We start from the raw sequence: 27,629 nt of genomic DNA, 5'->3' as shown, positions 1-27,629 counted from the left end.
CGAAACTACATGGACTGCTAAATTGATACGTCACTTTGGGAAACCCACTGATGTTCTCTGTGATCTAAATGCCGGAGACGAGCACTTCGGGACCACAGGCTGTCGATTGCCCGCTACGTCGCACTACTAGCCCACCCCCCCCCCCCCCACACCAAGGGTTTAAGTGAGAGAATGGCAAGTTGCCAGCCAAAAAAAAAAGAGTCTAATGAAAATGATGTCCAAGATAGCTACATTATTAAAGTTCCAGCCATCGTTCAAACGGCCGCAGGTTCGAACCCCGCGTGGAGTAAAATAATCTGTGATAGATGGTGCTCTATAACCTTTAATTTTAGTAAACTTAGCGCCCAAATATTCTAATAATTGGCAAAAATATTCCCGTAATATTTAAAATACGTATGTTTCCTCCTGTTTATTTTGTGTTCATGAATTATTAGGGGGTGAACTCCCTTAAATCTATTCGGTAGTCTATCTCGTTTTACCACTATACCCTGACCTGTTGCTCTAGTGTTGGAAATGGATTATGTGTTCGATGTTATGAGTTAATTAACATGCTTTTAGCCTTCATAGATGTTTTCTGAGATTCGTCCTCTGAATATTGCAAAAGAAGTAATTAGCTGTATATGAATCCCGATCACTTTCTTCGCCTTTGTATGCATTTCTTTTATTGCCAAATTTTCCATACGAATTTTCATAGATTAATTTCTCCTCAAAGACTATTCCGATATGCTGAAGTGTCCTATTATTTATAGTGTTTGCTCTGCTCTAAATGTTTGACTAATCCTTCATAGCCTCTTAAGAATCTCTTTACCTTCATTTTTATTTTTTGCGTCTACTTCCCTTACCGCGAAAGTTGATCCTGCAACGCGCTTATTAATGGCATTCCTGGTAAAGTGGTTCAACTTCCTTCCCCCCCGTATGTCTTCCTGATCCTTGTCTCAGCGTATAGGAAAAAACCGGCGATATCGGATGCCTGAGTACACCACCAACCTTTCCCTAACCTATAATCTGATTCAAATAGGAGCCTTGAGTAAGGCTCATATGCCTGAAGTCATCTCCAATATTCAGCCCCCTTTAAAACCCAAATTACTCGATTGCTCTCGCTCCGTTTTTCACTTTTACCCATAATATAATATTTTGATTTTCATAGCAGTTCATAAGACAAGTATTTCAACTAATTTTATGTGTATACCTACAATCGCCATATTCTTTTAATGGTAGCAAAAATAACTACCTGTAGTTGTTATTCGGTAGTATTCTGAAAATCAAAGTTTTCTATTGATTGCCCACTTCCTAAGTTGACGAACGTTGTACTATATTTGAGTCAAATTTTTGAAACAGTCAAAGTATGTAAATGAATATATTATTTACACTTGGTGCATAATTATGAAACATTTGAAAATCTCTTTATCTCTAGTCCTTTCTAGTAACCGTAAAAATTGGAAAATGCTTTTGCGTAAATTATAATTATCGGAATGAAATAACTACTATAGTTAATTGATGACTATTATAGTAAAAAAGAAATTACTATATTTTTCCCATCGTAGAAAAAAAGGGAAAATAACATGTTTTTATTATTGTGAGCTGGTTTTTAAGTGTGTGAATTGGTTGACCTGACTTTAAATTGAATTGAATTTAAGTGTGTGAATTGAATTGACCTGGGGCTTTTCCTTCGTTACAGCGGATAGCCGCTGGGAGCAACTCAAGCCGACCGGGGAGTGTCCGCCATGCCTGCAAGAGCACTCCGCCGTGGCGTTCCGGGACGCCATCTACGTATTCGGGGGAGAACTCGGATTTTCTGCGGGGACGGAGACGCCACTTTGGGTTTATCAGATAAAGGTAAGTTGCAATTTGGTTCCTTTCTCCCGGTGGAACCCATAATTGCGACGCCGGGAGACTGAATCGCGACAACCACTCCCAGATCTCACCACATCCTGCGTTGCCTCTTTCCTTTCCCTCGACGTTTCGAAGTGTTTCTCGACATCGCCTTAAACAATTGTAAAGTATTTCGAAGACTACCGTGACGGCAAACTAACGTGTGGATAAGTTTTTGAATGTTGAAATATGAGTCGTTCATAATTTATTCAATTTATCTTGATCGACAATTTGCTGAATCAGATGACGACATTATTTATCCGTGTCAAATTTCTTTCCAAATTATTATCGGAGGCAGTCGACTGTCACTTCCACCATTCACGCGTCATTCAGCTAATTTCATGATAGATGTTAAGCACCGTCTGCTATATTAGTTGTTGAATAGTGATTAAGAAGCGTAAAAAAATAAAAACTCCGCATCACTAACGATAATGTCGGGAAAAATATTAATGCATTTAAATTTTTTCCCACATTTTTAAAAGTTTTTTTGAGATTCAATCAATTTCAGCCCAAAGCTATTTAAACACATTGACTAAAATCGTGTATATGATTTCATGTGTTGAAAAAGCCATTGGTTTCATATTCTCCGGCTTCCATTGACTTTCCAGCTTGGAAAGTCAATCGAAGTTTCATTCATTTAAGGAGATTAATAAAAAAATGTATTCAAGCTGAAAATTTGTGCCCGAAAAATATGATGCATTTTGGTGTCAGATTATGTGCTGACATCTTAAGATAATCATCGTAAACTAACCAAATATGTATAAAAAAACTTAGTGCGTTGCACGAGCTATTTATATTGTCGAAACATCCCGTAAAATGTGTGAATAGCTTCCTCTTAATCTCAGAGTCATAGAATCCCAAAGTCATAGACGATATGAGGCTTTGAGAATGGATTCACTCATGCTAATTTCGGTTTATGCGAACAGACCATAAACTTTACATCAAATAAACCTGGAAATCCGCAATGTGCTAACAGTGCTTCCTTCTAATCACATTATGTACACAAACGCCGTGAATTTGGACACTTGATTCTACTAAATGCTGTTTGAACATCCTAAATCTGAGATATAATGTAATTTTAATGTTGTTTGCTTTTAAAATTGCTCCACAGGGGATTTCATTTAAGCCTTAAAGAAGTTAGTTTTCATTTGACGGTTTGTAGGAAAAGGTAATGAAATTGTAAAGAGAAAGGTAGTACTCCGTTTTGGTTGGGCAACACTTGGAATACGCCGCAAATATTTGGAGAAGTGAGAGAAAGCTATGACAAAACTCAAAGCGGACATTGTTATAGCTTATGTTTTTGTTAAAACTTCTTAAGAGAAGACTGCAAGCTAAGCGGATATTGGAGCAATTAGGTTGAGAGCCCCTTGATTCACCAAGGGGCTTGAGACTTTTAGAAAGCTTCAGGGCACCTGAGTTTCCTTCAGGCAACGAAGGAGTTTCACCAAATCATATCGGTAGATTCGGCTACCGAGAAAAAATTGCGATTACGTTTTGTCATGGATACGAAATGACGTAAGTATCATTGATAAACATTAGTGTGATTTGGGTAATGGTCCTGTATTTTTTCTATTGAAAACTGCTGAGGGAGTATACAGAAAACCGCTCCCCAAGATCTGAATGCCTTGGGTATTCTCCCGCTTGGCTTTCGGAATTTCCGTCCGTTTTACTCCATCCTCCCCCGTTTCGTCTCGGTAGAAGCGAGCCAGAAATTTGCTTCATTGTATTTGGTTCCAACTGGGTGTATATGCATGGGATTCAGGATTAGCACATCCAATCACCATATTAACACGGTTAGTTGGAATTCTAGCAGCACAACAAATCCACTCTTCGAAACGGGCCGGTCTTATTTTTTTTTGGCAAAGACCCCCCTCCAAATTTTTAAATTCCTCCCGAAAGGTCTTCGAAACACCCCCACGCGTCCGGATTAACAGCATTCCGAGCGTTCTTTTTTCCCCTCGTCATGGTCCCGCTCACACCCTCTTTTTCTCCTCACTTCCTTCTTTCCACCCTATCCTCCCCCAACACCCCTCAATACCTTCCCTTCCCCCTCTCCTGGTTTGTGTACCCCCTGTACGGAAATTCTCCATCCCCCTCCAGTACGCGCCGATTCGAAACTATTCGAAATGAATGTAAAAATAGTCCTCTTCCCCCTTGGTCCCTCAGACGTTATTTATCCCCGCCCTCCACACCTTTTCCCTCTTCGCACTTCCTCCTCTTTCCTCCAATTCCTCTTTCTCTCCCCTCTCCCCACTCTTCTTTAACTCCCCCTATCCCACTTTAAATGTGCAGACACACCACCAACGCCCCCGCCGCTCCCCCCCCCCTCCGCAGCCCCCCTTCTTCCGGACCCGCTCCGACTGACATAAGGGAAGTGTCATCGTTGCCCTATTACGCCCCTCCACTTGCTCCTCATCTTCCTCACACCAGCCCCAGGGTCTCGGGGAACGACATTGGCCAGTAGCAAGCTTAGTTGTCGTCAAACCTGGCTCTCGCAGTATCTTGGTACCCCTCCCCCCTGTGCTGACTGTAATGCCTCCCCGTAATCCCAAGCAAAACCAAACAAAGCCTTGCTTCTTCCTTTAAGCCGGTTTTCATTGAATGTAAGAACTTAATAGCCGACCTTAGACTTTCATAAGTTAAATTCGCCCTATCCAACCTGAGGGTCTCTGTCTACCAGGTATAATCAAAAAGTAAAAGCTTCTCTGCTATTATGTTGACCAAGAAATGCACTCATTCCATTATTTCATGATTTTCTTTGGACTCCATTTTGAAATAGTGTTGCGCTACTTACTTTCGAGATATATTTTGGAGTTTCATGGGATGGTTCCCTTGCTTGTGTTTAATATACCTGGTCTAATCTATTAATCTCGTTTTGAACTGTTTGCGAGGGCATTGTTTTGTACGGTCACTCATGGCACTGGCATACAATCCTCGAGTGTTAGCGATTGGAATCTTTATCACTCGTGATTGGAAAAATCAGGGACTCTGAATTAAATGATGAACATGAGTAATTTTTCACTTGACGTGAAGATCTTAAGGCGCTACGCAGGAGGACCGGTTCCCACTCTTAAATGTAACCCCAAAGTGGGTTGCGTTTCTTCAGTTCTTACATTAAATGTCAACCAACCGTCCTTCATTAAAATGTATGCAATATTATGCAATAGTCCGCAAGTTATTATTTTTCCGACAGTGGTAACTTCTGAGCGTCTTGTTTCAGGGACAAATAGGTCGATGATTTGACTATTCATCAGACTAGACTTGGTTCTGCTTGAATTCTCATGAAGCTGTCCAATAATCTAAATTCTCCTCGCGTTCATACCTTCTCGCGTTGGCTCCGTGCAGGTTACCCTTCGCGATAGCCTCCGTACGTGATTTTGCCTCAATATGTCAAATGAGTCCATCCCTTCGTTAAATTATAATTTGCTATTTATTTTTGGATAAACTTTATTCGCAAATGGACTCCTTTTCCGAATCTTTTCAAACTTGCTTAATTATTACTTTCGTATTTTTATTAAAATTCATTTTTTTATCATCGCAGCAGTATGTTAACTTAATTAAAGATGCGTTGGAATAAAACTGATCTATATACCGGAATAATACATAAAATGTCAATCTTCAGCGCCCACGGCCTACATTCGATCCAACAAAATGACCCGAATCGATCTAGTGTTTGTCACAAAATTTGCTTCACAATACATATGTGTTACTGCCTAGTATTTTTACTTAGTGTTACATCGAGAAATCCTAGAAAAAACTGACACAAAGTTTTATATTACCCTGGTAAATAAAATGCGAACCTCAAGTCAGGCAATGTGTAAATTACTGATGGCATATATTTACTTTGATTTATCTTTTATTTCTTTGATTTCTGGATGTCCACCGATGTTCGTGATGCCCAGGTAGATGGCATTATTATCATGGTAATTTTTATGATATTCCTTTCTAGATACAGTTTCATTTTGGGTCACCGTCACATTCTTTCCGTGAAGTTCTTCAAGACTTCTCTTTTTCCTGCGGTTCATTTCCGCTCCTATATCTCAAAATCATCTAATTCCTCACCCTCTATTCTTATAGACCAGGTTTTGGTATCGCGTAGCACTCTGCCTCATATTAGTCCCCTAATGGTTTTCACTACATCCGCACTTAAAGAGTCCTTTTCACATTTCAAATATTTTTAGAAGGTTTGTGAGTTGAAATCCTCCATCAACTTTAATTTATGTTCCTGTTCACTGATGCATAACATGAACTTCTTCTTCTCTGAACGCTTCGTTACTTTTGGCCTTTTACATTTTATCTTTCTACCGCGCCACTCATATCGATTCTATTTCACTGAATAGTAACCGAAATTCTCTGCCAAACTGTTTAATTAATGCTTTAAAATCCACAACTCTGATCTAATCTCCTCCCACTTACGGTCATTCCTTACTCCTCCCCTATCCATCTACCTTTGACTCTTTTCAAAACTATTAAAGATGCTTATTACTTGACGTTTAAATTGTTTCGTGGTCTAAAAGACTCCATCATATTGCAAAGAGTTTATACATTATCGCTAAAAATCCCCAAGTCCAAAACGCCACTAGCCTTTCTGCCCAACAAATGAGAGTGACGGCAAAATATCATTTTTTTAATGACCTGACATGTACTTTTGGCTGATGCAATTTAGATTTGACACTTGGCTTCGTCCCCATCCGTGAGAGGGATTTCGCAGAATTCATCACTTTGACAGATGAGCCACCTGTGATCAGCGCTCCCTCCCCCCCAATCACCCTCCGCTCTTCACGCTCGTGCTGTACTTGACCTAATCACTTGGAACCGCACTTGATCACCGAACTGGTGGATGTGGTGGCGTATCAACCCCTCAATGACCCCCACCCCCAACCAACACCCGCACTCCCCACCCCTGAACCACTCGTCTTCCCATCCCCGCACTTCACCGATCCCCAGTGACGGACACCAGCGAGTTTGCCCTTCACCCGTCACCCGCCGTGGCCGAACCGTGGGTGCCGCGTGCACGTCTCGAGTGCCGCCGTCGTCGATGCCTTTGCCGTGCCGGTGCATTTTTCTCCCGACGTGACCTGTGGGGTATCGCTGCGAAACCCGTTGTCCCATCGCCCCGGGTCCGGGAGAATGCGCAAGCCGGGCCATTATCCTGGACGTGGTCCGTAATCATGTCCCACGTCAAGTCCGGCGTATCGCACGAAAACAGTCTCTATATATATCTCTCTCTCTCTCTCGCGTCCATGCGGGAGGCGTCATTGCATTTGGCTCGGAGTGTCAGAGAGGGCGCACGAGTGAAGCCCCGCGATTCCCCCCCCCCCTCCCGTGCGGAAATGAATCAAAGGAGTCTCGCGTGTGTCGGCGGAATTTCACTCGGGTGGATATAATCGAAGCGAGGTGTAAAGGGAACTCAGCTTATCGCTTTGAATTTGTCACACGTCCGTATGTGCTCGATTCCCTCTCGGACTGAGAATGTGATCATGGATATGTTTTTCCTCCGGGATGAAGTCAAAATAGCTGAACACGCTCTCTTTAATTCCTCTTCTTTTTCTTGCAGTTGTGTATTGGCCGTAATGGGCATCAACTGCTGCCGATAAAGTTTGATTACTTAATCGTTTTTATTCTCCGGCCTCGTGAAGAAAATAATATAAAACAGATTTTGAATTTGACTCAAGTTTATTGTCAATCAGGTTCAGAAAGCTATTGTTACCAAATCGTGATTCTTATCAGAACTCGTAGCTAGTCGGTGGAAATTTTAAATTTTTTTATGGCTATCAGTGTTGACCAATTTATGTTTAAAACTGTAAATTTAGTGATAAATGTTTGTTTTTAAATGATAGTAGTCCTCAGTCTAAGGTTAATTGGCATGCATATTATGCCCTGGTTAACCATGGCGTTACATCCACAGGCATGATACACGATGCGAAATGAAATTTTAGAAGTTATTTTACGTCTGCCATCCGACTTAGATTCTAATTCTTTGTATCTCTTGAGAGCCTAGTGGCCCTGCAATTTTAGACTCGAGGAAATGACGGAATCATCATGACATTCTAGTTTGCGGTTATCTTTAAAGGTGATTTTCGTGTTAGAATTCGGTATCCCTGCTTTAGTGGTTTTTCTTGCTGCCTCCGCTATTGTCGTCCCATTCTCTCTCTTATTTCCATCTGCTATTGAGATATGTTATACTATATTCGTTTCGGCAATGGAATGAGGCACATATATTTTGTTGATCTTAGTGAATATGGTTTCACAAATTTTATTCAATAAGTGAAAATAATGTGAGCTTTAATTTTGTAACTAATATTACCCGTTTTAGGTCCATGGTCCAACAAACATCAAAGTAATGCCTACAGGTTTAACGCTCATAATGCATTTCTAGTTCCAAATCAGAAACTTCTATTTTTTAATTACTTTTGTCACAGTAATGTTTTAAAAGGAAGATAACATAAACCAAGTTCATCTAGGGTTTTAGGTCCGTGTTGACATGTAGTCCCTAGAACTTTTTCAGGTTATTTTTGTAATAATTTTATAACAGCGTTGTAAAAACGTTGAAGAAAGATCAAAGAAAAAAAAAATATATATATATATATATATATAAATATATATATATATATTAGAATTGGATAGTAGTTTGTCATTCTGCATATTTATGATTTCATCGCCATATTTGTTATGTCCCAAGTGTTCATTCGGGGATTTTATATTTTATCAGTGTTCAAAACGTGATTGGCAGATTGATTTGAAAAAATCTCTGGGAAAAACTTATAAGATTTGTTCTTGGTAAATTGAACTTTTAATATTAATTGTAATGATTTTCCTCGCCTTTATTTGTATCTGACTAAGTATATTTTCGGATTTTATTTCTTTATTCGCAGTCCTCAGATCGTAGATGGTAATTTCGAATGATCCCAATAGGTGCTTAACGCAATCGATGCCTCCAAAATCTCTCTGGCGAGTCACGCTTTGGTCCTGAAACTACCGCCGGTGAATCACAGGGAGAGACGCACAAATGCCGTGCTCTGAGACTGAAATCATTGGATGGGGAAGAAGTGCGCGGTGCTTCTTTCCTACCTGATTTACATGGCGTTTAAAATCCGCCCGTGTGATAGGGATACAGTCGAAAACACCTCTTCGGCTAAAAAAAATTCAGAAGGGGCATGTCATCTCCACTCTAACCGCAATTTCAATAGCGCACGAATACGTCTTTGATTCAGGCAGAGCATCGTACAGAAACCAGGTCATCGGCATATGATGTCTGGATGCCAATTCTTGTTCGCCGGCAGTCACGTTAACGCGGAGTTAATATAATGTGCTCCAAAAGAGGTCCCCGACCTTTACACCCTATCTCAGCCGGGAAATCCTTCCTCGTATACACTTATACACACACACGGATATATATATATATATACATATATATATATATATATATATATATATATATATATATATATATATATATACAGAAACAGATATAAGGAAAAGGGATAGGAACACATATAAAGGACGAACACAATAAAGGTGGGGAAGGCGGAATCGAACGGATCACAAGAGTAAAAATATTTCCTTGACCGGGACTCGAACCTCGGATCTTTCCACTTGCCGGGCGGATGCTCTTAACCACTTGAGCTATCGAGGAAACGTAATTTACCCTGAGATCCGTGGGTCTAATATGTCGCCAAGCGCCCCGATTCTTTAGCCAAGAGATGGCGTCAGGGGACTAAGAGCATCCGCCCGGCAAGTGGAAAGATCCGAGGTTCGAGTCCCGGTCAAGGAAATATTTTTACTCTTGTGATCCGTTCGATTCCGCCTTCCCCACCTTTATTGTGTTCGTCCTTTATATGTGTTCCTATCCCTTTTCCTTATATCTGTTTCTGTATATATGAGTATTTATTCGCCGTTTGGCGGGATTTCGTGTTTGAATGTATATATATATATATATATATATATATATATATATATATATATATATATATATATATATATATATATATATATATATATATATCCCTATATATATACATATACATATACATATATATATATATATATATATATATATATATATATCCCTATATATATACATATACATATACATATATATATATATATATATATCCCTATATATATACATATACATATATATATATATATATACATATACACACATATATATATATATATATATGTATATATATATGTGTGTGTGTGTGCGTGTGTATATATATATCGATGATGCAGAAGCACTCACGAGAGCAATGTAACATTTGGACGGCACAATAGAACATAAAATAAAATAGACAACAAGTAAAAGGACACTCACATGGTAGACTGAGCTTTCGGCCTTCTATCTGAACCTTATACGTATTATCTATTTTATTTTGTGTTATATATGTATATACACACATATATATGTATACTACCTTGATCAAAAATTTCCCGGAATTTATTCAGAAAATTAAAAATACAAGTTTATTCATCTAAATCTATATTGTCCCCTTCAAAGTAATCCCCATCGACTGCAACACACTTATGCCAGCGCTTGATCCAATCCTCGAAACATTCTTTATATTCGGTTTTCGGTATGTCCATCAGTGCTTCCTGCGATTTTTCCATTACTTCCTCTCGGCTGCTAAAACGCGTTCCCCGTAATGGTTTTTTAACTCGTTCGAACAGAAAGAAGTCACAGGGAGCCAAATCAGGTGAATTCGGTGGCTGTTGGATGGTATTTGTTGCATTTTTCGTCAAAAAATTACGAATAATGATAGCACTGTGCGACGGTGCGTTATCATGGTGCAAAATCCACGAGTTTTCTGCCCACATTTCTGGTCTCTTTCGGCGAATTGCTTCACGCAAACGTCTCATAACGCCCAAATAATACTCTTTGTTTACTGTCTGGCCTTCTGGCAAAAATTCATGATGCAGTACACCGTTGTAATCCATGAAAACCGTCAGCATTGCCTTCTTTTTTGACTGAAAACGACGTGGTTTTTTTGGTCTCGGCTCATTTGGTGAACGCCATTCACTTGCCTGATGTCTGGATTGCGTGTCGTACTCATAAACCCACGTCTCGTCTCCAGTAATGATCCTTTTGATGAATGTGGGATCGGATTCAGCCTCGCAAATCATGTCTTTTGCGACGTAAACACGGTCTCTTTTTTGCATGAAATTGAGGTCTTTCGGCACCAACTTTGCTGCTACACGACGGAAACCCAAATCATTAACCACAATGTCTTGGGCGGATCCATAGGCAATGTTCAAGTCCTCCGCTATTTCTCTGATGGTTAATTTGCGGTTATTGACCAACATTTCTTTTACTTTATCAATTTTTTCACCGACTTTCGATGTCGATGGTCGGCCACTGCGTTCATCATCTTCGATTGACTCACGACCACTTCTGAACCGCTCGTGCCACTGGTAAACGACCGTTTTTTTTAGAGAATCGTTGCCGAAACACTTTTCCAACGTCCGTGCGCCACTAAATCCGTTTTTTACGCAAAATTTAATACAAGTTCGTTGTTGCAAATTTAAATCCATTTCTGAAATTGTAAAAAATCGCCAACACACACAGAGATAGATGTACTCTTGGCTACGTAACTTTTGCAAATGTCAAGTTATGACACTAAGATTTAAAGGGAATATCAACAACAGATGTACCAATTTAACAAAAAAAACAGAACTCAAATCGGAACGATGGGAGCGCCACACGGTGGTTATTCCGGGAACTTTTTGATCAAGGTAGTATGTATATATATATATATATATATATATATATATATATAGATATACACATACATACATTTACTCCCGGCATCTCTTTTACCTAGGACACCCTGTATGAAGTTCCCCACCCGTCGCCCTCGCAGGTCGTTTTCCGCACCTCCAGTAATTATAATTTCTCGAATGAAGGGCGGCAGGAGGAGGGCGAGGTAATCTCACCGTCGCATCTCCGCCCATAAGGAGCACGTGGTTTGAATTTAAAAAATATAAATAATGAGCCAGAACTGCACACCGTTGAAAATGGTATAATATTTTCAGGGGGGAGCCTCCGCGTGATATTAAATGAAACCCTAAGACTTGTCTTATAGTCTTTTCCAGGGTAATCACCACGTCCGCTTGCGCTCGCCTTTCCCCATTCTGCTCCAGCCAAGCTTGTATTTCCCGCTCGGGAATGAAAATCGCCGCTTGGGATAAATGTAGCAAACTAAGCAGTCTTGCTAACACGATTATGGCCGCGTTGCATTTTTTCTTTAGTATATTTCCGTTGCATTGCTTTTTTATATCGTATTTATAATTATGATGCTGTTTAACGATTCAGTAAGTGGTAATCTATACGTTATATTAACAGATACTTACATAATCTTTTAATCTAAAGATTGCTTAGAATTAGCACGGTATAGCTAGTCATTTACATTTTTTTAAATAATGAGTTAGGGGAGATAAAATAATTTAAGGCAGTATATTGTCAGAATAGAAACTGTCACATCATTGTGAAACCCGTTGCTTACACCATTCGGCATTAAGTAATATTTAATGCACCCATATTGTCATCGCTGAAGTATTACTGTTATTTCTTATAGTAATATCTTATAATTTTATACATATCATATCAATTGGTGACTCGATATGCGAGTATCATGCTGACATATCGCAGGCTTCGAGGTAATTGTTTAATATCGAGACAATAAATTTGCAATGAACAGTTTGGGTCCTCCCATTCTGAAAATGTTCTAATCAGTACCATCTGCCCCAGTAGACGCTTTTTAAGTTGAATAAAATAATAAATACCTGTTAAGAAACCTGTGTTAAATCTAAGAGAGAATGGAAATTATTTTGATTCTCAAAATTATTATGCTCGAAATTATAGCCAGCTCCAATGTATTCTCGGTTTCATTTCTGGGTAGCAACATATAAACTACTCACTTTTATCATGGATTTTTTCTATTATGTCTCCCAACTTCAGCCTTAGTAGGAAGCTATTTGCTAGCTCTTGGTGATGGAGTTCCTACTTCAATTGCCATTCGGTCCACTTGGACGGCTTGGTATACTGACTCAAACCTATTGAGAAAATTAAGCTGAATAAAGACTGCTTAGCGAATTCACTTAGCTCAAGATATGATCGGTGATAGGTTAGGGTGAGTAAACGCCATTCCCAAACCGAGAGAGCTGGATCGATTTGAGGAGGTTGAAGAACATCAAAGTCCTCATGTTGCCCCAAATAATTTGAAATACCTTTCTGGTGAGGTGAGTGTAATTCAGATGGTGTTCTTCTACCCAGTATGTTCTTCAGTAGAAAAATTATGTAATAGAAAAAGTTTATATACTACTATATACTCTTATATCCTTTCTCCACGCCCTTGGTCCCAGCAGCAATATTTTTACTTTTCCTCACACCCTTTGTTCTAGCAGCAATACGTATTGTTACCTTTCTTCACACCCTTAGTCCTATCTGCAATACGTTTACGATTTTCATTCAAATATAAATAAAATTACCGAGGATCCGAACGACTTTTCTTTGTATTCTATGAACACATTGAATAATTTCACTGCATGTATGAGTTCGTGAATCATAATGAAGATAAGAAGATTGGCACGGAAACTGGTTCCGGAGAAAAGTAGTTTGTTTTGTTATGTAAGAAATAACTGTAATCTTACAAGTGCTCGAGATTATTACACTCACCGAGTAAAATTATGGAGTGCTTCACTTTTTTCCTCTGTGTAATAATGTACCAGGTATAAAATTCAACGATAGGCCATCAACGGTCCCTAATACTCCTTTAAAATATCTGCATAGTATAAATGCCCTTTCCCCTGCCCAATATCATGCCGTGATCTTCACTCAGCTTCTGCCTCTTTGCTTTCTCTCCAAAACTCCCTCTCTCCCTTCTCCCTCATTCACTTCTTCCATCGTATCCTTCAACATCTTCACTCCCCCACAATATAACCTACACCCATTTTTTCCTAATTTCCTCAATCTCCGCTGACTTCCTCTGTTCTACCGACGAAGCAAGCTCGTCGCTGTTTCCTGAAATACATTCTACCCTTACTGATTCCTCCTTCTTAATACCCATATCGAAATGCGCTCGTTCTCTTTCCACAGAGATGGACTATTTTCGAAGAATCAGGCGTGATATTTTGCTGACGGATGCGGAGTTGCTGGACCAGCTCATATTCTCTCGACGATGTTTTTTTTAAGCCTGTACTCAAAGGGTTCCTGTTCTCCGGTGTCTCCCGTTTACGATGAGGGTTTGTATACGAGCGTCGTACGTATTGCTGCATTCGAGTGAATGTACGAACTCGTACATCGTATTCCTCGTGGCTCGAACCCCTTGTTTCCAAATGTCCACCCTTCCGCTCACTCTACGGCACTCCACGCAGAATTCCTCCGCACCCTACCCCCGAGAGCGCATGCATGTTATTCCACGCCATCCCCCCACCCGCTCATTCCCCACCACGCAACGCCATCACCAAAGCCATACGCCGGCACTCCAGGCAACCCTTCTCCAACTATTCCAACGACTCCCGTACGGCTCTCCCTGCCTCGCGGTGTCCCAGCTGTACTCCCACGCCCCCACCTCTCTCTCAGTACTCCCCCCATGAATCGGAACCCCCTCGACCACACGCAACCCCCTGCCGCCCCTTGCACACCACCCCCAACAAACCAGCCCCTTCTCCCTATCGGTCTTCCCACCCGTCCCGAAATTTCCGATAACCCTTTCCCACCCACCCCCTCGCGTAACCCTGCCCCTGCCGCAACCCTCTTTATCCTCCATTCCTCCCCCCTTACTCTCTCTCAGTCAGCGCTCCACGGTATCCCGACAGCCCCCAACCCGCTCTCACCGCCCCGCACTCCTATTCCAGCAGCGGCCACCTCATCCTATCTCTCCGGGACCCTCCCGCACCGTCCGCATTTCAACTCACACTCTCCCGACCCCCTCCCCGCACCAACGCACCCCCGGATATCCCATCCCATATCCCATCCATTGAAATGGGATTGGCCGTAAATAATTCCGACTCTCATTAGAACGGACGTCGCTCGGCATTTGTTTTTTCGGACGACGTCCCCGTGTTTTGTGTGCGTGTAGGGTGGTGAGTCGAGGGGTGTGGGATGTTTTCTGGTGGGGGATGCCGTCGAGTGGGGTGGGGGTGCGATTTGAGGGGTGCTGGGAGGGGGTGAATTAAGTAGAGAGATGTGGAGGGGGGATGCAATGGGGTGCGCGCAGCAGGAGAAGCAGTTAGGATTTTCACACGGGGGAGTCGGGGAAGCCAGGGGTTTGGATGGCGTGTGGCATCTAGCTTTGCGTTTCGGTAGACAGTGGATGGCTCGTGCGAGCAAAGAGGCTGCCGGTGGGATGGATTAGGTTAGGACCCCGAGCATACAACTTAGCCCTCCGTTCAGAAGTAGCCGACGTGGCCACCATCCCGTCATGTCTTATCTTCATCGACTGCCGTTTACTCTAAATTCATTGCTGTAAAACAACGACAAGTATATATAACTTTGTGGTTTACGGTATATTTAACCTTATCCTATGCATATATATTACTTGATGTGTACAAATATATATATATATATATATATATATATATATATATATATATATATATATATATATATATATATATATATATTCATTAATACATAACTGCAATAATACATCATACATTATTCAATAACACATAACTACGCATTAAAGTCATGTCTTGACACTCCCCGCCACTCGCCCTTGCGGAAGCTTGCTGGGTATTACAAGCAAGTCTCGTATATCTAAAAGTGTGGCTTTTGATCATGTTGAAGACATTTTTTTCTATTCAGGTAGCCTTCTTGTAAGTTTGTCTTATCCGTCGCCAATAATGTCTTCTCCCTTCAAGTATTCCTCTCTTCCTTCTTTCGGCTCCTGTCCAGTCATGCATATATTTTGATGCAGTATTTGCTGTGCTTAGGCGTCTCTCCGTCCATCACGATAATGTTGCCTTCTAGAGTGTCTGTTAAAGATTACTCGACGTCCATTATGTATATAATGTTACTATTTTAAAGGCGATCAGTCATTGTTAGTCCACCGACACCTTATCCGAAAGCCCATTTTACCTGAATTCATTTCAAAGCAACAGTTTCAGAGTGTAAAAATTACTTCGCTAGAAGCTACTGTCGCGGCACATTCCGCTGTTTCTTAGAATTAGTATTCATATTCTTGAATATTTTTGTATTTGTGCCTTAAAATTCAGTTCTATGTGGTAATATATACTTGATTATAGATTTAAATATTCTTTTCTGATTTGTTTGTATCAACTTGCGATTATGGGAAAGGGGAAACGTAAGGCAGGCAAGGAAGCGGGAGGTAAATTATACGAATATTGGAAGGTATAATTGGAGATAAAGGTAAGCGGGATTGAAGAAGGGTTAATTGTGGTATAGAATGCCATGGTTTATGTTATTAGGTTCATGTTGCTTGTTAGAAATATTGTTAGATCAATTGGTCCTTTCCATCGTTAAGTGATGTTATGTAATAAGGTTATATTAAGTACGTGTACATCCAAAATCTACCTTAGAGGTTTGTTGACCAAATAATAATACTACAGATGTACTTTTTAGAATTTTTTCATCTCACATTGTGAGTGCAATTGTTTATTTATTTAATTACTACCCTGTAAGTCACCACTAGTGTGTGTGGTAGAGGGTAATTACACACCAAACTACTTCTAGCTCAAAATACTTTTACTTCCTAGCGTAATCGGACAACGTTATTCCCTTATCGTTCGTAGTAAACAAAAGACATCTTAAATTTATTTATTCTACACTTACTCTCTCTAATTAGATCAACATTATCTCTCCTACCACAATACGATGGGGTTACTAATACATTGTCAATGCCATTGCTAAAGAAACATCCTCCCAATGCAGGGATTTTATCTTTAATTCAATCTTTGTACCGTGAGTGATTCTCAAAATAGTTCTTCTAATACTTTCGATACCCTACTCAATTTGTCGTGATAAAAATTTACAAATATAGCTCCTCCACGCTGCACGCGATTCAACTCGGCAATCAATTCAACTTCATGAGGATCCAATATATAAGCAGTATATTATAAATGAGGTCTAACGAGCGGAAGATAACATTTCTCTTTAACCTTTTCATCAGCTTTCCCCGAAATTATCTCTTCTTCGTCGCTTATTATAATTTATCCTTCATCCATTATACATCCTTTCCATTAAATTTTACTCTGACTTCTAAGTGTTTGCAACCCTTCCTTGTATTGATTTTTCCTTCAAAAGAAGGCAACATTATTTTTAGTTCTAAATAATCACTGTTACAGTAAATATAAAAGTAACACCATTTAAAAAGGCATGTTTTCAAATTAAGGCATTCGTTTTCTTTTAAAATATGCCATGAATTTAATTTTGATGGGGTTACTTCATCATATGTCCGAAGATCCTCGGAAATATAAATCTGATTAGCAACATTAAAATCGTAATTGATTTGATTTTCATTTAATAAGGTTAAGGTACTAGAATTAAAATGTTGAATTATCACTGACTCTACGTTAAAATAGATTTAGCTGTGCTAGAAGATAAAGAAATATAACCCGACTGATATTAATTTCGCATTAAGAAACTTTTACGCAGTTTCTGAGATAAATGCCTCGGAAACAGTAACTTAGTCTGAAATTTTCCGAATTTGAGAAACAATTTACTGGAAAGATGCCACACTTTTTTGAGGAATGTAAATGGAAATTGGCGAAATACAGGGGGCAATTTAATCTTCCTTTTAATTACTGCAAAATCTTAAATATTCTGGTTAATCCTATCAAGAGAATGGGTTTTCAAATTCAATCCGCGACTTTACGCGACCGAATACCTTTTCTCCATTGTTTTATCAGCCTGCGGCAAGAAAATTCTATAGTAGATCTCCTTTAGGCTTGCAGCTTTAAATAGGTTCCTTTGTCATTGAAGGTGGAAAAATTACATAACTGTCGAATGCCATTTCACTTAATGCTGATGATATAGTGTTCACTAGATTACAGATCGATGTGGAGAGACTTAAATTTCGCTTCGGCAGCTAGAAAACTACCGTACATATCTCGTTTGGAATTTAATGTATTTTTACTTCTTCATTCTGGGCTAACCGCGAGTTTACTCTCACTGAAAGGAAGTGCTAACCGCCAGTCTTGCAGGATTAAATTTTTTCTGTTCGATTCCCAGGACCGGCGCAATCTCTCCAAATTTCAAAATGCTGGGAGAATATAAGACTGCCCGAAGATCAATATTACAATAATTCGTAATTTATTTGGCCATAATTATTAATTTTCCTTCGTTTTATGTTGAAATAACTGCAAAAAACCTAAATTATCACTTTTTTGTAATTAATTAGCACAATTAAAATCATTAAGACGGAGGAAAATTGCTTGAATATCACAATTTTTTCGCACCTTCGCCTTTAGTTCAAGATATATTTTAATTTAACCGAAATGCACAAAATGATTTGATTGAGATAAACGAGTACAATCTCGTAGAAAATTTCTCAAATTTATTTTTAATTTGACTACATATCATAAGAATATACTTCTAGGAACTGTTTTAGGCTGTATGATCTGTTGAGTCTCCACATCTTATGACCGAAGTCCAATATGGTTACCATCCAGGGGGTCCTGAGTGAAGCAATATCGAAAGCAACTTTTCCGATGGAATATTGTGCTGTAAAAGTATCACATCGGATGTCTTCGAATAATAATAGATAAATAATATCTTAAATGACGAATGTGTAGAGTATTTATCACGCAGAAGAAGCCTTCTTGAAAGACGGAATTCTCTATGTGCATCTCACTCACTCACGTTCAAATGTACAATCAACTCCGTCGAGGTCTAGGAAACATCTTAAAAAGTTTCCTTGTTCATAATTTTCTTCGAACGTTGTGTAAAATATTGATTTCTTATGTTTTATTTTATTTAAATACAATTTATTCAATGCTTGAAGGTTGAGTGAATTTTTTTCAACAATGATACCAATACAACGTTGGTAGTACGTTTGTCCCTCTAAGCACGACATGCTGTCCAAGTTGAGAGGAATTGTTGTTTAGTCAACTTTTTGATCTATTGAGTAGCTTTCACTTCAAAAAAGACTAAATCTAACCTCTAAGAAGTGAACTTGCTTTTTCAGATTGGAACAGATTATTGTTTAACTTATAATAGCATGATTCATATTTGTGTGTTTAACGAGTATGTAAACAAATCTCTGCTAGCAGCCTCAACCCTTCCTCTCGAATGCAAACATATATATATATATATATATATATATATATATATATATATATATATATATATATACTACCTTGATCACAAAGTTCCCGGAATAACCACCGTGTGGCGCTCCCATCGTTCCGATTTGAGTTCTGTTTTTTTTGTTAAATTGGTACATCTGTTGTTGATATTCCCTTTAAATCTTAGTGTCATAACTTGACATTTGCAAAAGTTACGTAGCCAAGAGTACATCTATCTCTGTGTGTGTTGGCGATTTTTTACAATTTCAGAAATGGATTTAAATTTGCAACAACGAACTTGTATTAAATTTTGCGTAAAAAACGGATTTAGTGGCGCACGGACGTTGGAAATGTTGGAAAAGTGTTTCGGCAACGATTCTCTAAAAAAAACGGTCGTTTACCAGTGGCACGAGCGGTTCAGAAGTGGTCGTGAGTCAATCGAAGATGATGAACGCAGTGGCAGACCATCGACATCGAAAGTCGGTGAAAAAATTGATAAAGTAAAAGAAATGTTGGTCAATAACCGCAAATTAACCATCAGAGAAATAGCGGAGGACTTGAACATTGCCTATGGATCCGCCCAAGACATTGTGGTTAATAATTTGGGTTTCCGTCGTGTAGCACCAAAGTTGGTGCCGAAAGACCTCAATTTCATGCAAAAAAGAGACCGTGTTGACGTCGCAAAAGACATGATTTGCGAGGCTGAATCCGATCCCACATTCATCAAAAGGATCATTACTGGAGACGAGACGTGGGTTTATGAGTACGACACGCAATCCAGACATCAGGCAAGTGAATGGCGTTCACCAAATGAGCCGAGACCAAAAAAACCACGTCGTTTTCAGTCAAAAAAGAAGGCAATGCTGACGGTTTTCATGGATTACAACGGTGTAGTGCATCATGAATTTTTGCCAGAAGGCCAGACAGTAAACAAAGAGTATTATTTGGGCGTTATGAGACGTTTGCGTGAAGCAATTCGCCGAAAGAGACCAGAAATGTGGGCAGAAAACTCGTGGATTTTGCACCATGATAACGCACCGTCGCACAGTGCTATCATTATTCGTAATTTTTTGACGAAAAATGCAACAAATACCATCCAACAGCCACCGAATTCACCTGATTTGGCTCCCTGTGACTTCTTTCTGTTCGAACGAGTTAAAAAACCATTACGGGGAACGCGTTTTAGCAGCCGAGAGGAAGTAATGGAAAAATCGCAGGAAGCACTGATGGACATACCGAAAACCGAATATAAAGAATGTTTCGAGGATTGGATCAAGCGCTGGCATAAGTGTGTTGCAGTCGATGGGGATTACTTTGAAGGGGACAATATAGATTTAGATGAATAAACTTGTATTTTTAATTTTCTGAATAAATTCCGGGAAATTTTTGATCAAGGTAGTATGTATATATATATATATATATATATATATATATATATATATATATATGTATATATATATATATATGTATATATATATATATATATATATATATATATATATATATATATATATATATATATATATATATATAATTGATAGCTCCCTCTTTTGGGAAACTGTAGTCCATACGATCGAGATATTCGTCATTCAAGGATATTTCGAGGAGGTGGCTGGGTGAAATAAAATTGATGGTTGGGAGATTTTGGTGAAACGATTCGATAGAAGTGCAGGATCCAGATAAGAGGAGGAGCACGCAGAGGGCCAAATTCCTTCACCGTATATAAACACTACGTTGGATTTTTATCCAACGAACTTTCCAATACGCTACGGTATATCGGACCGAATTGGATTGGAAAACGATCAACCGCTTAGAATATCACTCTCTCCCATATATTTCTTCGTCGGGAAATTCTTCCCACGCCGGCGAGTGCCATTCGATGAATTCCCCAGAAAAACATTGCCCAAGTTTTACGATTGTCACGCTACGGATTTCCACAGCAACTAATATTTTGCTTATAATTGGCAATAAATCCATAAAAAGGGTGTTCATGTGATGTGAAATTCCTTTCCGTAGAATTTTGAAAACATTAGGTGGGGTGAGAAAGGGCGTCTGGTCGTAATTTTTTAGGAAATGCCCAAGGGAAATAAAACAGTCGAATAAAGAACCTCATGGTTTCCCCAAGGAAAAATACGAATACAGGAATTCGATCACTCATATTTATCTTTTGAATTTTATGTAAGAAAAATAAATCCATAAGCAAGTCATCGAAGTTTGTTACACCTTTTGCTAGAAGATTAAAGTGATAATAGAGTAAATCATATAATACCGTTGCTGAGTTTTAAAAATATTATTCTTTATTCCGTAGCTAATGTTTAAGTTGCAAATTTTGTCGCAAAACATTTGTTGCAAACATAGAAAAATATCAAAATCTCTAGAAGAGAAACAAATAACTACAATATTGGACAATTTAATTGGTGATTACAGAATTTATTTGTGCTTAGGTGTACGCTGAGAAAAATTAACACATCATAGCAGGTGGCACGGTTCCTTTTTCATCTTCTTTTCCTTGTAAGGTACCTGTATTCCATTTAATCACCAATCATGGTTGCCTCCCTAATAAAATCTTGATTTGAACCCAGTTTGGAGCCGGAAATTGTCTACAGATTAGGAAGGAATAAATTATTATGCTAGCTAATCACCGAACCATCTTAATGAACTCGTAATTTCATTATAAAGTTTCTGACATACCTCTTGCCTTAAGAGTTTACGTCACGCATTAAACCTAAAAGCACATAAAATTCACATATTCAAGGAAGGAATGGTGATTTCTCCCTGCAAACACGAAGAATTTAACTTGGTTAAGGTATCCAGAGACGTCCCGGAACTTAATCCCGGGACCCAAGTTGTAGGAATATAGATATTTGCATATTTTTCTGAGATACCGAGATTCGTATAACTATAAGTGGCTTATTGTGACGTAATCTCTGAAAACTGCTCCCTTTAACTCCCTTCACAGTTCCGCCCAAAAGCACTATTCTCTTCCTACCTTCTCGACAATTACTTCACATCCCCTCATTTGGAAGGGATTTCATGTATCTTAGCCTTACAAATTCCTTTGCTATTTAACTTCTCCTCATTGTACTTTTTCTGTATCGAATTACCCCCGGCTACTCGCTATTTTCGCGCCACGTCACACTCTTCATCATTTGACTTTCATCCATCCATTAATTGCCCTCCATCTTTTTCCATACTGATTTTTCAAATTGAAAGTAACACATTTCCTTAAATTTTGTGATACGTCATATTTCTCTCAATGCTAAGACTTTCATCATATGAAGTTGATGAATATGTTTTTACTTGAAGTTGTATCTGCAAACAATGTTCATAAAATGCAACCGCTCAGTTGAAGAGGTCGATTGGACCGCCGGTGTATCTACTGTGCGTTATAAACACTATAGGTGGATAAATGGCCGTGTAGAAATGTATTCATGCAATTCCATGGTATCGGTTATCTTCCTGAAAATATTTCTTACATATTAGCATAAGGTTCCGAATCACTAGTGCGAAAACATCGGTGTTTTCTTAAAAAGAAATATAAACAAATATATGTCCTTCCTTACGTTCCAATCGTAACATTTCGTCGCTTTCAAGACATGAAAGGCCTTGATGAGAGGCTAGAGAGCGATTTGAGGGAGAAAAAGGGAAATTTAAGTATCGGTAAAGATTCCATATAAGGCAGTACATTTATGTCATTACAGGTGTCCGTAATAGCAATCCGGAAGGAATTTCCGCTTTGCGAAACGTATCCCAGGTTTGCTCATTACGGAAGATGGTGCTGCTGACATCATTCGAAGTCCTGTACTGCATGATATTACGCGATGATGTTAAGGCATATTTCATGCCTTATCGCGTCCATGCCTTTAAGGTTCATCGTATAACATTTTTTCGCCAGCCAATTTGTATATGTGATATTGGGCACATTTCTTTAATACCGCCTAATCGCAAGCAGTTGGTTGCCGACGCACTCACCAAGCCTTAATTGGGATGACAGTTCATAAAACAGGGATTAGGATACATCGTTTCCTGATGTTTTAGTGCCCTTGGCTTGCTCGCACCATTGCCAGGAGCTCCATTTTAAAATCCGTGCCGTTTCGTTAGAACAACAGTGGGTAGTCGCCCGTTTCCACCCTCAGGGCGCGCTTTTCTCTCCTCTGGCCTTTGACGACTTAGACGGCTTTCATCCTTCCCTGACGAGAGTACTCCAGGCTGCCCCGTGCATGCTTCGCGTTCTACTGTATGCTTCTTTCATCTCTAACCTAACTTTCCGTTCCTCTGCCCTTCACTTTCCTTCTCGCCTTTGCTCAGAGTGAGTGCCCGAGAGAACTCTCGTGACCCTTTTGCTGTGGGCACATTCGTTTAAGGCCCAAATATACGCTTTTCTCGGGATAATCTGGGACACCGTGGCATTGAGGGTGATATACGACTCGTACTATAATCCTAAACCATAATTCAACCCTCAACTCACATTCGCGTTTTGCTCCGCGGATCTTGGAAGGAGGGCGTTAGTACGACTATCCATATCCATCAATGTTAAGCAAGCCTAGGGCCAACTAAGATCATGGAAAACATGAACCTTAGTACCTTCAACTCTAAAAATGCTTTTTCATCTACATGTCGCTAACTTTTATCATAGTTAGCATAGGTGGATAGAAGTAAAGGCTTTAGTGTAAAACCTGACCGTGGCCCACAATTTAAGAGATTTAAAGAGTGAAAATATAAGAGATCGAAAATTTTCTTCGAGAATCTTAAATCGCAAATGCGAACCTGATTGTGATCCTCATTTCACAAGGTATTCCTCAGCACTGATTTTTGTACATACTTCAATTATTCAGATGAAAAATATGTATCTCATCCCTACATCATCAGATTTTCAATCCGAAGATTGATTTGCAGTAACCCTCAGCTGTTTCCTTTCCATTGCTAACTGCCTGATAGGAAAATCCAAATATAAGTACCCCGCCAGCTGCCGAAAGACATTAGCATGGTTAAAAAGGACTTAAACAAAAATTGGATGTATATTTGCTGACTTAAAAGATACACGTACTTTTGCGCACATTAATGCCCATCCTTCCAATACAATAATGGTTGTTTCACTAATTCATCGAATATAGTTTTTCTTGATAAAAAAATGACAAAGTGATTGACATCGTTGGGGAGACGCAAAAATACTCTTGAAGAAGAATAAATTAAAATGTTGAGTGATCAAGGCTTAATATTGGTATGATTGTGTATCATGGTAGGGAAGTTGAGAAACCTGTCAGTGACGCTTTCCATCCCCCTCCTTTTATCCTTTTGGCTCAATCTACAATTGCATTTGGAGCCATAATAATTAGCTCGATATCACAAGTCAAATTGGGTCTTCTGCATACCTCTCCTTAAGTCTTACTCTTCCCGGGGATCGAGATGGTGCGGGGGCTAACGTACTGGCTTCCCACCCTGAGGGCGCGGGTTCAAATCCCGGCGGTGTTGAATATTTTTCAGAGGTATCTCGATCCCTACTTGAGGTGCTTTGTGGAGGGCACTTTGAGTGAGTACGCCGTCCGTCGGATGGGACGTTAAGCCGCGGACCCCTTGGCGCCTTTCGTAAAGAGTAGGCTAATGCCGACGCCGGGTTTATCTCCACCCTTCATCCTTTCCTGTCCTTCCCCTATGGCGCAAATGACCTTAGCTGTCGGTCGCCTCCCCTCAAAACTACTACTTACTCTTCCCTGCTGTCATAGTGAATCTGATGGGGCTCCTAACATTGATTCAATACCAACATCCTTCATTAATTGGTCAACAAATTTCTCCTTTTGTCTTCCTCTTGTAGCCTTATCTTTCATTTCCCTTCAATCTTGTTCCTAAATAATCTACATATTATGTCTCAAAGTGTACTCAAACCATCTGTGTCTTCTCTCCGTCATCGCGCTCCAAATTTTCACTCCATCCCTCCTCTGTATCTTTTTCATTTCTTATTTTTATCATCCATTTGGTCTTCAGGATTCACCTCCAGGTTTCGAAGGATTCTCCTTTTTTCTGCTTTGCTTTTCCATTGGTCTGTGAACTCTAGAGAATACCATACTCCACACGGACGCTTTCACTCACGGAAGGGAAGAACTGGATGTTGATAGCAAAGGGATTCGGCAGCGTATTTTGCGTTGTAAAAACTGAAATGCCGAGAGTTTGCTGAATAGCTTACAACGCAAATGTTGGCCATTCGGCGTCCCTCAGCTTTCTGTACAGGAGCGCTCCGCTTAATTACGATTTGAAGCGCCTTTCCTCCCCAACCCCCCCCCTCTTTCACCATTCGCCCCTTCGTCCGATTCCATTCAACTACCAAACTCCATCCCAAACAAATCCTCGCGTGTTTTTCAACGTTCCCCCGTTCATGCCCGGGGAAAAAAGAAAAGCGGTGTGCGGGCCCTTCTCCCCGAATGGAACCGACCCTCCCCTCCCCAGCAATCCCTCACTCTCTGTGGCGAGCGGACATCGCCATTCAATCGCCCAATCCCTTATGCATGCGCATTGCAAATCGGGCGGGATCGAAAGGGCGATTGGGGGAGAGCGATCCTTTCCTCATTTTCCTTTCCCGATCCAGGATTTACTCCCTGGAGACTAGTCACGCGATATCTCTATCGGTTAGTCGAACTTTTCCACATGTTTTTTGGACTTCGGTGGTCATTAACTGCGCCGCGTTCAACTCAACTGGTCTCTCGCGGCCGGAAATATTTCAAAACTTATGTTTTTCAATCCGTTTCTCCGTCTGAAAGGAGCAATTTTTTTTGCGGTGGCTTTTGTTTGTAAATATGTGGCACGCGCGCCACTTCATCTAGTTCGCGGCTTGTTGGATGAAAGTATTACGGTGATTTTGGGAAAAAATGTTCAAACAGTATTAGAATATCTGCATTAGACGGGGCCAGGAATTATTTAATTTTGGAAACGATCATTGTGGTGTGTGAAAATTGGATCGGATCAGTACAATGGTTACTTTAGTGGATTCCTTCAACTAGGGTCCGAGTTCGAATCTCGGCAGAGGCAGTACTTTTCAGTAGTGTCCCGAACCCTGCTTAGGGTACTATGTGAAGAGCACTTCAAGTGGAATACGACGTCCGTCTGATAGAACGTTTAGCCATGGCGCCTTTCATTGTGATTAGCCAATGCCCGCGCTGGGTTTCACTCACTCTTCCCCATTTCCCGGACATTTTACCGTTAGCAAATTGCTGATCATACCCTACTAACGAAAATGATTTCAGTTGTCGGCCGCTTCCCATGACGACTACGAACTGATGAAAACAATTTTTTTGGCATGATTAAGGTATCTATTTATTAATATCTGAAATGTTGATTTATTTTATTGCCTAGTAGATTAACATAATGACATATCAAATCACTCACCGAGTCCATTTGCTTCAACCGCCCTAAAAAATAGAATTTGTACGAAATGCCCTTTCATTTGATAAAAAAATTAGTGTAATGTGAATTTTTGTCTTAAATTTTATTAGTTTGATCATTCTAATTTTAAAGCAAGGAATATTGGGTACAACCAGGATAGTGTTTTGTAGTAAATACGCCGTAATCAATGCATTTATGTCCCGTACTGAATTATTCATTTTACATTTTGTCATAACTCAATATGCCGATCGGTTTACTGATATACTGTACATTAGGACGCCTGTTCATTCCCATCATTTGTAAAATTCCCGATAGGTTATGACTGGCTTTTGCTCATTGATATTTCTAAAAAACAATGAAATTATTAGCTTCCCCTTTATTGACTTCTAATTCAAAGATTATTTCAACGCAGAAAAATTTCGAAGCCTGATATTTTTCGCATTATGTCAACTGGGGCTAACTTGGTGTCCAACCTAGATCTACCATAAATAACTTGAACCGGGACCCTGGGTTGTCACTGTTAAACGTCCAAGTTTTAAAAACGTTAATAACTTTAAAAGTATTATATTAATAGAAAATACTCACGTTGGCGTAATATTTTCTCTTTCGAGGTGGAGTATTTTAAATTTGTATGATTTAAGATGGTTAGCGATTCAAAATGGTAGTTTCAAAGGTATAAAATTTCAAAATATCATTACTAATATTTGATTTATGTAGTCATTTTTTCGCGTTCCCACGTACCGCGCAACCTCTTCCTCGAAGTTTATTTCGCAAAATGCCTCGCGAGGGAATTCGTGAAAAGAACGTCCCATTTATTTGATTTATTGCTGTTAGATCAATGCGGCGAGCCGTAATAATTCAATTCGATGGCTGAGTGGGAGTAGTAATCTTTCAAGGAGTGCATAAGATGAATGTTTCCGTCACTATGAATCTCCAAAAACTGCCAAGGCGCCCTATAAATACGTGTGACGAAAGTAGAACAAAAAGGGAGGAAAGAACGACATCAGGTGGTTCCCAGAATAAAGTGAATTGGAGCTCCCAAGCATTGTAGTTTTAATATTCCGAGCGTGTAACCAACTCGATAATATGAAGTTCATTCAGCATATTCTGAAGCCTCATCAAACAGAAAGGGT

General features: G+C 39.6%; 1 protein-coding gene across 1 annotated transcript in view; it reads left to right on the top strand.

Moving 5' to 3' along the window:
* Positions 1–27,629, top strand: part of LOC139691921 (uncharacterized) — a 390,242-nt gene that overhangs the window by 129,688 nt on the left and 232,925 nt on the right. Inside the window, exon 2 of the mRNA XM_071589869.1 lies at positions 1,679–1,836. Coding sequence (XP_071445970.1) covers positions 1,679–1,836 — 158 coding nt within the window. The remainder of the gene's footprint in view (positions 1–1,678; positions 1,837–27,629) is intronic.

This window comes from Hetaerina americana, unplaced genomic scaffold (assembly GCF_022747635.1).
Source record: "Hetaerina americana unplaced genomic scaffold, ioHetAmer1.1.p SCAF_4, whole genome shotgun sequence".
Classification (NCBI taxonomy): domain Eukaryota; kingdom Metazoa; phylum Arthropoda; class Insecta; order Odonata; family Calopterygidae; genus Hetaerina; species Hetaerina americana.
Note: the sequence above shows the minus strand (reverse complement) of the source record. Positions and strands in the feature narration are given on the sequence as shown.